Raw genomic sequence first — 12,665 nt, forward strand, 5'->3', positions numbered from 1 at the left:
TATGCACATTATTACAGGAGTGTGGGGTAATATTGTATAGGTGTAAAATATAAGTAAAAGAATTCATGAGCACAGTCACCTGATAGCTTGCAGCCATAAATCTAGCCATTTGCACATGAATGAACATAGAAGGGTGGAATACCTGAATTCATATCAGCCACTGGAAATTATTCCGGAGAATATTTCAGCCCATCTTTTGTGCACTCTGCCACTCCAGGCAGGGTGCAACCACATGCAGTGGCGTCACTGGGGTTGGTGTCACCCGGTGCGGGTAACTCATGGTGTCACCCCCTCACAACTTACCGCATGGACCACCTCTGTCGGAAATGTACGGCGCTAGGTACGGTCTTACTCCCTCTAGCTCCCTCTCTCTGTCTAGCTCCCTCTAGCTCCCTCTCTAGCTCCCTCTGTCTCCCTCTCTCTCTGTCTTACTCCCTCTAGCTCCCTCTCTCTGTCTAGCTCCCTCTCTAGCTCCCTCTCGGTCTTACTCCCTCTAGCTCCCTCTCTCTCTCTGTCTTACTCCCTCTAGCTCCCTCTCCCTCTGTCTTACTCCCTCTAGCTCCCTCTCTGTCTTGCCCCCTCTAGCTCCCTCTCTCCCTCTCTTGCTGCTTCTAGCTCCCTCTCTCTGTCTTACTCCCTCTAGCTCCTGCTCTCTCTCTCTTACTCCCTCTAGCTCCTTCTCTCTCTTTTACTCCCTCTAGCTCCCTCTCTCTCTGTCTTGCTCCCTCTAGCTCCCTCTCTCTGTTTTACTCCCTCTAGCTCCCTCTCTCTCTCTGTCTTGCTCCCTCTAGCTCCCTCTCTCTGTCTTACTCCCTCTAACTTCCTCTCTCTGTCTTACTCCCTCTAGCCCCCTCTCTCTTACTCCCTCTAGCTCCTTCTCTCTCTCTTACTCCCTCTAGCCCCCTCTCTCTCTGTTTTGCTCCCTCTAGCTCTCTCTCTCTGTCTTACTCCCTCTAGCTCCCTTTCACTCTGGCTTGCTCCCTCTCTCTCTCTTACTCCCTCTCTCTGTCTAGCTCCCTCTCTCTCTGTCTTGCTCCCTCTAGCTCCCTCTGTCTTCCTCTCTGTCTTACTCCCTCTCTCTCTGTCTTACTCCCTCTACCTCCCTCTCTCTCTGGCTTACTCCCTCTAGCTCCCTCTCTCTGTCTAGCTCTCTCTAGCTCCCTCTATCTCTCTCTTACTCCCTCTAGCTCCCTCTCCCTCTGTCTTGCTCCCTCTAGCTCCCTCTCTCTCTCTATCTTAATCCCTCTAGCTCCCTCTCTCTGTCTAGCTCCCTCTCTCCCTGTCTTACTCCCTCTAGCTCTCTCTGTCTCCCTCTCTGTCTTACTCCCTCTAGCTCCCTCTCTCTCTGTCTTACTCCCTTAGCTCCCTCTCTCTCTGTCTTACTCCCTCTAGCTCCCTCTCTCTTACTCCCTCTAGCTCCCTCTCTGTCTTGCTCCCTCTAGCTACCTCTCTCTGTCTTGCTCCATCTAGCTCCCTCTCTCTCTGTCTTACTCCCTCTAGCTCCCTCTCTCTCCGTCTTAGTCCCTCTAGCTCCCTCTCTGTCTTGCTCCCTCTAGCTCCCTCTCTCTCTCTTACTCCCTCTAGCTCCCTCTCTCTCTGTCTTGCTCGCTCTAGCTCCCTCTAGCTCTCTCTCTCTGTCTTACTCCCTCTAGCTCCCTCTCACTCTGTCTTGCTCCCTCTCTCTCTCTTACTCCCTCAGTCTCCTTCTCCTTCTCCCTCTCTCTTGCTCCCTCTAGCTCCCTCTGTCTCACACTCTTTCTGTCTTACTCCCTCTAGCTCCCTCTCTCTTACTCCCTCTCGCTCCCTCTGTCTTGCTCCCTCTAGCTCCCTCTCTGTTTTACTCCCTCTAGCTCCCTCTGTCTCCCTCTCTCTCTGTCTTACTCCCTCTAGCCCCCTCTCTCTCTGTCTTACTCCCTCTAGCTCACTCTCCCTCTGTCTTACTCCCTCTAGCTCCCTCTCTCTGTCTTGCTCCCTCTAGCTCCATCTCTCTGTTTTACTCCCTCTAGCTCCCTGTCTCCCTCTCTCTCTGTCTTACTCCCTCTAGCTCCCTCTCGCTCTGTCTCACTCCCTCTAGCTCCCTCTCTCTCTGTCTTACTCCCTCTAGCTCCCTCTCTCTTACTCCCTCTAGCTCCCTCTGTCTTGCTCCCTCTAGCTACCTCTCTCTGTCTTGCTCCCTCTAGCTACCTCTCTCTGTCTTGCTCTGTCTAGCTCCCTCTCTCTCTGTCTTACTCCCTCTAGCTCCCTCTCTCTCCGTCTTAGTCCCTCTAGCTCCCTCTCTCTGTCTTGCTCCCTCTAGCTCCCTCTCTCTCTCTTACTCCCTCTAGCTCCCTGTCTTCCTCTCTCTCTGTCTTACTCCCTCTAGCTCCCTCTCGCTCTGTCTCACTCCCTCTAGCTCCCTCTCTCTCTGTCTTACTCCCTCTAGCTCCCTCTCTCTTACTCCCTCTAGCTCCCTCTGTCTTGCTCCCTCTAGCTACCTCTCTCTGTCTTGCTCTGTCTAGCTCCCTCTCTCTCTGTCTTACTCCCTCTAGCTCCCTCTCTCTCCGTCTTAGTCCCTCTAGCTCCCTCTCTCTGTCTTGCTCCCTCTAGCTCCCTCTCTCTCTCTTACTCCCTCTAGCTCCCTCTCTCTCTGTCTTGCTCGCTCTAGCTCCCTCTAGCTCTCTCTCTCTCTCTGTCTTACTCCCTCTAGCTCCCTCTCACTCTGTCTTGCTCCCTCTCTATCTCTTACTCCCTCAGTCTCCTTCTCCCATCCCTCTAGCTCCCTCTGTCTCCCTCTCTCTCTGTCTTACTCCCTCTAGCTCCCTTTCTCTCTGTCTTACTCCCTCTAGCTCTCTCTGTCTCCCTCTCTGTCTTACTCCCTCTAGCTCCCTCTCGCTCTGTCTCACTCCCTCTAGCTCCCTCTCTCTCTGTCTTACTCCCTCTAGCTCCCTCTCTCTTACTCCCTCTAGCTCCCTCTCTCTGTCTTGCTCCCTCTAGCTCCATCTCTCTGTTTTACTCCCTCTAGCTCCCTGTCTCCCTCTCTCTCTGTCTTACTCCCTCTAGCTCCCTCTCGCTCTGTCTCACTCCCTCTAGCTCCCTCTCTCTCTGTCTTACTCCCTCTAGCTCCCTCTCTCTTACTCCCTCTAGCTCCCTCTGTCTTGCTCCCTCTAGCTACCTCTCTCTGTCTTGCTCTGTCTAGCTCCCTCTCTCTCTGTCTTACTCCCTCTAGCTCCCTCTCTCTCCGTCTTAGTCCCTCTAGCTCCCTCTCTCTGTCTTGCTCCCTCTAGCTCCCTCTCTCTCTCTTACTCCCTCTAGCTCCCTGTCTTCCTCTCTCTCTGTCTTACTCCCTCTAGCTCCCTCTCGCTCTGTCTCACTCCCTCTAGCTCCCTCTCTCTCTGTCTTACTCCCTCTAGCTCCCTCTCTCTTACTCCCTCTAGCTCCCTCTGTCTTGCTCCCTCTAGCTACCTCTCTCTGTCTTGCTCTGTCTAGCTCCCTCTCTCTCTGTCTTACTCCCTCTAGCTCCCTCTCTCTCCGTCTTAGTCCCTCTAGCTCCCTCTCTCTCTCTTACTCCCTCTAGCTCCCTCTCTCTCTGTCTTGCTCGCTCTAGCTCCCTCTAGCTCTCTCTCTCTCTCTGTCTTACTCCCTCTAGCTCCCTCTCACTCTGTCTTGCTCCCTCTCTATCTCTTACTCCCTCAGTCTCCTTCTCCCATCCCTCTAGCTCCCTCTGTCTCCCTCTCTCTCTGTCTTACTCCCTCTAGCTCCCTTTCTCTCTGTCTTACTCCCTCTAGCTCCCTCTCCCTCTGTCTAGCTCCTTCTCTCTCTCTCTGTCTTACTCCCTCTAGCTCCCTCTTTCTGCCTCTCTCTCTGTCTTACTCCCTCTAGCTCCCTCTCTCTGTCTTACTCCCTCTAGCTCCCTCTTTCTCTGTCTTGCTCCCTCTAGCTCCCTCTCTCTTATTCCCTCTAGCTCCCTCTCTCTCTGTCTTGCTTCCTCCAGCTCCCTTTCTCTCTATCTTACTCCCTCTATCTCCCTCTCTCTGTCTAGCTCCCTCTCTCTCTGTCTTACTGCCTCTAGCTCCCTCTGTCTCCCTCTCTGTCTTACTCCCTCTAGCTCCCTCTCTCTCTGTCTTTCTCACTCTAGCTCTCTCTCTTTCTCTGTCTTACTCCCTCTAGCTCCATTTCTCTCTCTGCCCTCGGCATACACGGACCAAGATGGGTGTGTCTGCAGAACTTGTCTGGAGGGACCAAGAAAGGGCTCTGGTGTTAAGGAAGGAGCTGTGGAGCTTATAGATAACGCCATCCTGCACATGGGGTTGTATCATAAAAGGCCCTGCCGAGTACCTAGTCACGTGGGCACTTTGAGGGTGTTCCACTACCCGCAGGGCTAAGTGCGAGACACTGCAAAGATGCGTACACGGGCCAAGTGCAAGTGGACCCTTTGAAAGGGCTCTAATGGTCTCAGGGGCAGTGGGGTCATTGCTTAGGCAGCTTGAGGTGCGTACACTACAAAGGAGGCCCGTATCCTCACTGTCCACATACTTTCATCTGCTAAGTGCATTAAGGCAGAGTGGAGGAAACGACACACTTCAAGGTTCTACTAGTAATAGCGCCGCTTAGACCTGGCCATTACTTACTTCTATCTCTCATTCGCTCGTCTCGGAATCACGTCACTGAGCTGCAGGGGGGTCTCCAGTCTCCCACTGCTAAACGCACCCTATGCCCCGAGGCAGCAGAAGCTTGACTCTCTGCCTCTCTCCAGTTCCCCGCCACTTCTAATGACTTCCTGTGTTCTGGAGGCAACCGGAATTGAGGTCCCAACATCCAATAATCTCTCCTCGCCTCTGCTCTGTTGAGCCAAGGGTAGGAAGTCTTCAGTGATTGACAACTGCGCCGAGGGCCCGGGGTGCGCCGGGTCCGTCGCAGCAGATTGCAACATTGTAGCACCTCATGGACTCTGAGAGGAGAGACAGATTTAACTGTTAACTATCTGACGGAGCCAGCTGCTGTAGTAAGTCTACAGCGCCGGGGAGCAGCATGGTGTCACCCCCATGTGAGGGTGTCACCCGGTGCGGTCCGCACCCCCCGCACCCCCCTAGTGACGCCACTGACCACATGAAATTCAGCCATGGTTCTTCTCCTGTAGTGAACGCCCAACCTAAACTCCCAGGACTCAAGCAACCCTGACCTGTTTCAACCTAATTGAGTAATAATCAGGCGGGTGCAGCTTGAATCCTAAGGCACAGTGAGCTACGGGACAAACATCTGGGTGAAACAAAAAATAATGTGTGGAATGCCTTCATTAATCTCAGCTACTGGTAAGTCTAAAATTTCGTTGCTCTATGTACTACTCTGGAAGGACCACGCGCTTGAAAATCAGTCTTAGCCCTGCTTGCTTATGTATGTCATCCTTACATAAGCACTAAAGGCTTTTTGGACTAAGTCCCATTTAACCCTGGAGGGGAATCCTGGCAGCAGGGGTATCTTGTGCAGCTCGGTAAAAATACATTTTCCACGATAAATTCGAAGAGTTCTAGAACCAAGGTCCACCTTAAGAAGCTTGTAAGAACTGGGCCAACTCCAAAAGAGCTCAATTCCTAAACCCCATTACTGATTGTCATGCTTCACTCATTCACAGATGAGACACTGAAAAGGACACTGAGTGCTAAACAACCATGTTGTGGAACTAGAGCTCAAATTAAGCAAACATTCTCACTGCGTATTGATGGGCGACGGGTCACTAAATAGCAACACATGGAACAGATGTGTTAAATAAGTGCAGTGAGATGAAATGTCACTATGTCTACATGCATGCAGGTATATTAAAATAGGCCCCGCCCAGAACTGACCTTGATTCTGGGAGGATCCATCCAGTACTGGAGGTCTCGTTCTGTCATGTTTAAAGGCAGCATCACGGAATCCCTGTTGGGAACCACACAAGAGAGCGTGCACTCAGCTCCTTCACAATACATGAGGAAAAAAGAAACAGACCTCTGTTACTCCTCGCACGAGCGACGTGAAGCAAAAGCAGTGCCAGTGGCACAAAAACACCTCTTCAAAGCACTTCTACCAAACACCGTGACCTTGTTCGAGATAGAGAACAAACAACTTTACAATGCCCATTATTTCAATCTCGGACTTACAGCACATTTTACCTCAATTACAAACCGCAACTATGAGTCAAAATGTACCACCCTTGCTAAGCTAGGTCAATGAGATGAAAATCCACTAAGTATCTGTTAGCAAAAGTTACCTGCTAGGATCTCAGTTAAAAACAGAGTTTTTTAAAGTGCTGGAATTCCCTGGTGTGCAATTCCTAAGGTCGCAATATTCTTTAGAAGAGTCTTTGTGAAATGGACTGCCCTAACATATCAGTCTTGTGAGGTGAAAATCATAGCACAAAGTTTTATGAGGTGAGCAGGTCCTACAGATCTATTTTCATGAGAGGAAATGCCTTTTAGACAAAAAGTCTTAGTGTACCCTTTAACCTAGGAGTTCAATACCCCAGAATGTCGTGCCTGGTAAGAGGAAAAATCCCTCCTACATCCTGTACCTTGGGGTTAAATACCCTTGTCTATCAGTGTTAGTGGTAGGCATTGCCCAGTTGTAACAGACTGTGTGATGTAAAATGCACTCACATTCAACAAGGAGACCAGTGTCAATCCTCATATACGTGAAATGTGAATTGCTGCATCTGCGGCAATCCCCTTCCCCTCAACAGAAGAGTTAGAGTCTCTGGCCTGTTGCAGTCGCTTCATTGGCTGCCGATCCGACAGCGGATAGTTTTTAAAGCTTTAACCCTTGCGCACAAGGCCTTTTACGCCACAGGGGCTAAATACCTTCAGAAGAGGTTCGTTTCCTATCATCCTGCCCGATCCTTGAGGTCAGAGTCGAAGTTCCTTGCCATTGTCCCTCGTGTGAGGAGGGCTCGGTTGGGAGGTCGTTCCTTTATGCTCCGAGCCCCTCAGCTTTGGAACTCTTTGCCCCTGACGTTACGCAGCACCTCAAATCTGTTGGCTTTTAGGAAGGGCCTGAAAACTTGGCTTTTTGCTTCCTAGTTTTCCGTGTTCTGTTGACCCTGCTTTCCTTTTAATCTGTTGTGTTGTGTTTGTCTTCCTAAGTTGTCAATAAAGCGCTGGGACACTCTTCTGAGTAGCCGAGCGCTATAAAAGACATAAAATAACATAATATAACATAACATAACCCTCAGAGATCCAACGTTCCAAAGATACTGCAAACCTAATATTCCAGATGCATGTACTCAAACCAATTATCCAAAACCCATTTCTTACATATACCAGGACCTGGGGCAATATTCGACTGCTAACAGGTTACCTTGTGTTGGAACACAAGTGGGCTGAGGTATTTATCAGACTCAGTGAATACCATTACCCCGGAGAGAGGAATTTACCACTTATGGTAAATACCCTCGAATCCGACAATTTTACTTTGAAATAAGCCATGACAAGTGGAATCGGTGCTAAAAGCACCACATTCCACACGTTTTGCATCTTTCCCAGGCCTTCCTTCCAGATACATTTCTCCAGGCAACTCCTGCAGAAAGCTGTCAGAGAAAACTCGGGCTGGGGGATATTATTTATCACAAAACCTGGGCCTCTATCTCTTTGCAAACAGGAATCGGAATGTAATCTCTTGATTTAAACAAGCCCCTTTTCTCTTGTACTGTCCTGAAAGTAAGCCAGTGTTTAAAGAGCTGTCTAAGTCCAAAATACATGAGTTGTTCTTCAAAATATATATGAATTAAATGGAGAAAGCACAATAAATGTCGATACCCTCGTTGACTTTATAATCCTCTTTATTGACCGAGACATATTAACTAGTAAATGCAATTTCAGAAGTTTGTCTGAGACCACAGTTCTATTGTGGAAGAACAATAATGTTGTCAAGTTTAATTGGCAATCACCGTTACACAGATTTATGAAAAACACAATAGTTCGAGTAAAACATAGATTTGACCCAGGCCTTGAACTTTCATGAGTCGGATTCCTTGTAGGATAAATGGCGGCCTGATATTTCAGTCCGTGTAATGTGAAATACATTTCATCTATCTACTTTATTTTGCTTCTTCCTGCTTTTTACATTTCCAAAAGACGCTGGCCAGTCCCCCAGAGGCATTTCCGACAGAAGCCTTGTGCTGATACCAACCTATTACGTCAAAACATCGGTGTAGCCTTAACCTTTGCCCTCCCCCTTTGTAAAACAGTATGTTCGAATGAATGATTTATGATTGTAAAAAACTCTACTTATCATCATGATGTCCAAACAGGATGCAATGTGCCAAGGTTCAAATCTGCCATCTGTCTTTCTCGGAACTGGCTCTGAACGCATTGCCCTTTAAAAGCTTTGCTCAAGGACCAGGAAGACTAACAAAGAAGGCGAACGTTAATTGGTCGAAGTGCCCGACTTTGTCCTCCACGTGCTTCAAAGCCCGTCAAGCTCAAACCTTGCTGCGACTATTGAGGGGTGTATGACTCTGGTCGGCCAAGGCTTCATTCCCACCACCGTTTCCGGATCACCACTGTCTATGTAGATGAATCATTGCATTTAAGGTTCTCCCATCTGGACAACTGGCATGGCTCCAATCCTCAAGGACCATTGCGTGACACTTCAAGTCCTTCTCCCATCTGCAACCTTTGTGCTACGTCTAGTGATGACTTAAGAACTGACAGTAACGTGTGAGTGTCAGGAGAGGTTAACTACGTGCATCATGTAGTTATAACGATTTAGAAAGTAAGAACTGCCAACTCCTGACTATAGAAGGGCTTTAATGTGAGTAGAGTAGCATAAACATTCCTCCAATAGACTGAGAAGGGTTCCATTTTTTTTAAAGAAATATATATTTTGGGCCCTGTTGGGAATCAAAGTGTTAGTTTCGTTTTACTGTGGAAAGCAAAAGTCGTGCTTGTGCTCAGTGCACAGCTTCAAACGTTCATCCAAAGTTGGAGTCCTGAAAAGGAGGTGCCCCCAATAGAAGTTTTTTGGACTCTCTTATGACGAGTGTGACGGTAACTGTAGGACCACAGCTGTAAACTGTGAGTATATTACTGTCTTTGCGTTTTTCCATGCGTGATTCACCCTTCTTAGATCGTGAGGGATTTGACTCCCAGAACCAGACAAGTTGTCCATTTATGATGTGTACCCTGGAGGTTCCAGGCTGTGTGCCCCCTCGCCTAGCTGTTTGTATGGAGATTACCTGGTTGGTGACAGATTGTGGTTACAGCACTGTTTGACACATTTAAGGGTGATACCTTTCTGATACCTCACTCAATTCCAGGAATCCCAGGTCATCAAAACGTTATCCCCTTGAAGGTATGCCCGGGGGATGTCTTTGCTGAATAATTTTACAGGGATATGTAGTGTGCTCAAATTGCTCAGCTCAACTCAAGGAAGAATGGACATTTTATTCCTGAGTATGAAACCCACTTTGTGCCCCTTCTCCTGCAAGGAAACAACACAGTTGCTCTCACTGAATAAGGAGCATTCTTTCTTTGCCTCGAATTACTCAGGCAGTGTAGCTGCATACGCAAACTATCCACCAGGAAACTCCTGCCCAGTTTGCCCAGGAGAGTTTAAATAAGGTCTGTCATGATCCAGCTCCTTGAATTTAAAATAATGCAGTTGCAATCACTTCCTAACTCCACAATTATTTACAGTAGTTGACTTCGGAGTCCCTTTGAACATGCTTGGAAAGCCTCTGTAATGCCTGGTGAGAAATGACAATCCTAGACATGGCGTGCTGCCATGTTCCTCTGAACTCTCCGATCCCTCTTCACCGGAAGAGGCTGCTTCTGACTGCCTGTCTGCTCTGTGAACTGATCAGCCCAGTGACACGACAGCCCACTGTAAAGTTCAGCCAACATAAAGCACTGTGGAGATGGACCCTGATAATGAGATCCTGAATGAGCCGTGGAAGAGACTGAACAGCAGTAACATTGAGTCCTCTTCCAAGTCAAAGGTCAGCGTTGGATGCCATCTTTGGAAGATGACACCATCCACTCACCTGCACTGCTGAAATATTCTGCACACATGAGTGCATCAGAGTGAAAACTTACAATTTGTAATAGCACATTCTCAGAGAATCGGACCCCCTGCACCTGCTTCCTCCTGCCAGTGCCGTCCCCTACCCTCCTGAGTAGGTGCCTAGCTGCTTTAGAGTGTTTATCCCACATGCACCATGTGAATCCCCCAAAAGAACTGGCCAGAAATTCAGAGTGCATATGCATTGTGGCTCCCACTAGATTCCTGTATTCACAAAGAGGGAAATTGCTCAGCATCATTATAGAGTTTGGTGGATAGATACTCTGCCACAAACATGACAGATATCTGTTCCCCATTATTACAAGTGCCACAGGCTATAACTTGTAATATGGGATACTGCATATCCGTCACATTTGTGACAGAATATCCCATACGCCAATCTCTAAATCAGGCCCAACGTCTGCAAAGTGGACTATGTTGTGCACCGGCTCTGCACTGAGAACAATGTCCATTGAAACAATGCAATAGTTGTGCATCCCTATTTTCCAGTTTGACAACCGCAGACTCTAAAGAAATTGGAGACTTTTTTTCCAATAGACTTAGATGTCTCCCATCATTGGATAATTTGAGATCCAGGACTGCTTTGGTTCCTATCTTCTTAATTCATCAACCATAATGGTTGTATGACAGCATAACGAGGTCATTGACATTGAAGTGCAAATATATTGCATTCACTACCTCTCCAGAATATTTATATCTTTAACTCCAAATCTACATATATACTAACTATACTTTCCTTGTGATGTAGTGGTTAGGTTAATGGAATGGGCGATATATTTTTGTGCAAACGGCAAACGATATATCACATGCAATAAAGTGACGTATATCCTGGGATTGGTTTCGGGGTAACACCCTATCATCAGCCAGGCTAGCTCGAATCCAGTGAGCAAGGGACCCACATATGTGCATGTATTTGCATTGTTCGCCCTAACTTGGCAGGGAAGGCCCAGACGCGGGTCCCCTGCTCACTTTGCCACTGGATTAAAGCTAGCCTGGCTGATGAGGTGTTACCCCGAAACCGGTCCCAGGATGATTGTTTCCGGTCCAGGGAAGACCTGGCTTGGCAGTTCAGGCTGGACCGTTCCCATGAGCAACAGGGTAAAGACTGATTTGCATATTGCTGGGTCTGAACTGGGGTGGCAAAGTGAGCCAAAGAATGATGATGGATTAAACCCAGATCTGTGACTGGGGGTGAGTGTCTGAAAAGTTGCAGCGCTCCGTCCATCATCTCCTTGTGTTTACCCAATAGAGAATTGGCATTCCTGTTCCTGACATAGAAAACACTGAGAGCTCTAGAGAAGATTGGCTCAATGGTTAGCTTGGGTCAGAGAAAGCATCACCATGTCAAATATGTTTTTAGGGTAAGATTCTTGGAGTGATTAGAGTAAGGGCCTTCAGTTTTTTTCTTCCAAGTGTCTAAATTTGACTTTAAAATCTTTTTGATATGCAACAAATGATATATTTACTTTTAAGGTAAATAGCTCTGACAATTCATTCTTACTTAATAATTTTGGTAATATCTCTGGTATACCGTGTTTAGTCCCAACTCCATAAATAATCTACAAAGCTCATGTCCTGACTTCCCAACCACTGCTACCTCAATGAGCCACTATAGCAAAGAAATTCCAATGCAACTTTTCCACTTCTAGTACCATTCATCATCCAGCCCAGTATGGAGTGCAAGGAAAAATACATCTACGACCGCTATGCACTCCAAACTAGCGACCACACTCTTGGGAGCAGTCAGACAGTAATGTTTGAATCTTTCCTTACAGAATTTGATGGCTTTTGTGGGATTTGTATTATGAATCCGAGTAGTTGTCTTGAAGGTAACCCTAGCCCTGATGAGCAACCATTGTGGTTTGACAAGAGCGATGTGGACACATTTGTTTACTTCCCCAGTGGTCTTGCTGCGGCTTTCTGCAGCTTTTGAAGTCTAAAATATTTTTTCGGAAAGCCAAGGCAGAGAATTGTGCAAAAATCCAGCTCTGGTGAAAATATAGCTGTGTTTACTGTACATCGTTTCGCCTCTCATCCTTTTTTTGTTGACGTTGAAATCCTTGTAGCTCGAATATCTATCCTCAAGATACATAAATGTGATGTGCTGCATCATATATCTTAACCATTTAATAATGATTGCAACTTCCTTTGAGTATTGCTGTGTTACCAGTATAAAACCGTAATCTGACAAAAAATGGAAGGCATGTGATGTAACCCAACTAGCGCATATTTCAGTCATTTCCACAGCAAGGAAAGAAGATGTCCTTATAATTGGAAAGTAGAACTTGAAATTAGAAATAATGGTGAAAACCATAGTGCCCAGCACTTGCTTTTTTGAATATATGACGCAAAATAGGTTTTAAATTGTACAGACAAACATGAGAGAATTCGCGGAATACCCTCTTTATTTCGAATAAGTCTGTGCTAATTGATATACAGGCTTCACAATCACGCAGAAGCACTCAAATCACAGTCACAAAAAAATCAACCATCTTCGGTTAATCACTATAATGTTTACATGCTTTGAAATATTCAAAGGAAACGGCCAAAGCAGTATAGCACAGCACTTTCTGTTTATGTCTGGTATGGATTCGCAAGGCAGCTCAGTCCGTTTTCCTACTGCTGTATTTCGCCCA

At 47.2% G+C, this 12,665-nt stretch overlaps 1 protein-coding gene across 1 annotated transcript in view; it reads right to left on the reverse strand.

Annotated features, from left to right (window-relative positions):
* PAPPA (pappalysin 1) overlaps nt 1-12,665 on the reverse strand; it is an 870,469-nt gene that overhangs the window by 45,480 nt on the left and 812,324 nt on the right. The window contains exon 19 of the mRNA XM_086921096.1: nt 5,820-5,929. Coding sequence (XP_086777222.1) covers nt 5,820-5,929 — 110 coding nt within the window. The remainder of the gene's footprint in view (nt 1-5,819; nt 5,930-12,665) is intronic.

This window comes from Lissotriton vulgaris, chromosome 5 (assembly GCF_964263255.1).
Source record: "Lissotriton vulgaris chromosome 5, aLisVul1.2, whole genome shotgun sequence".
NCBI classification, from domain to species: domain Eukaryota; kingdom Metazoa; phylum Chordata; class Amphibia; order Caudata; family Salamandridae; genus Lissotriton; species Lissotriton vulgaris.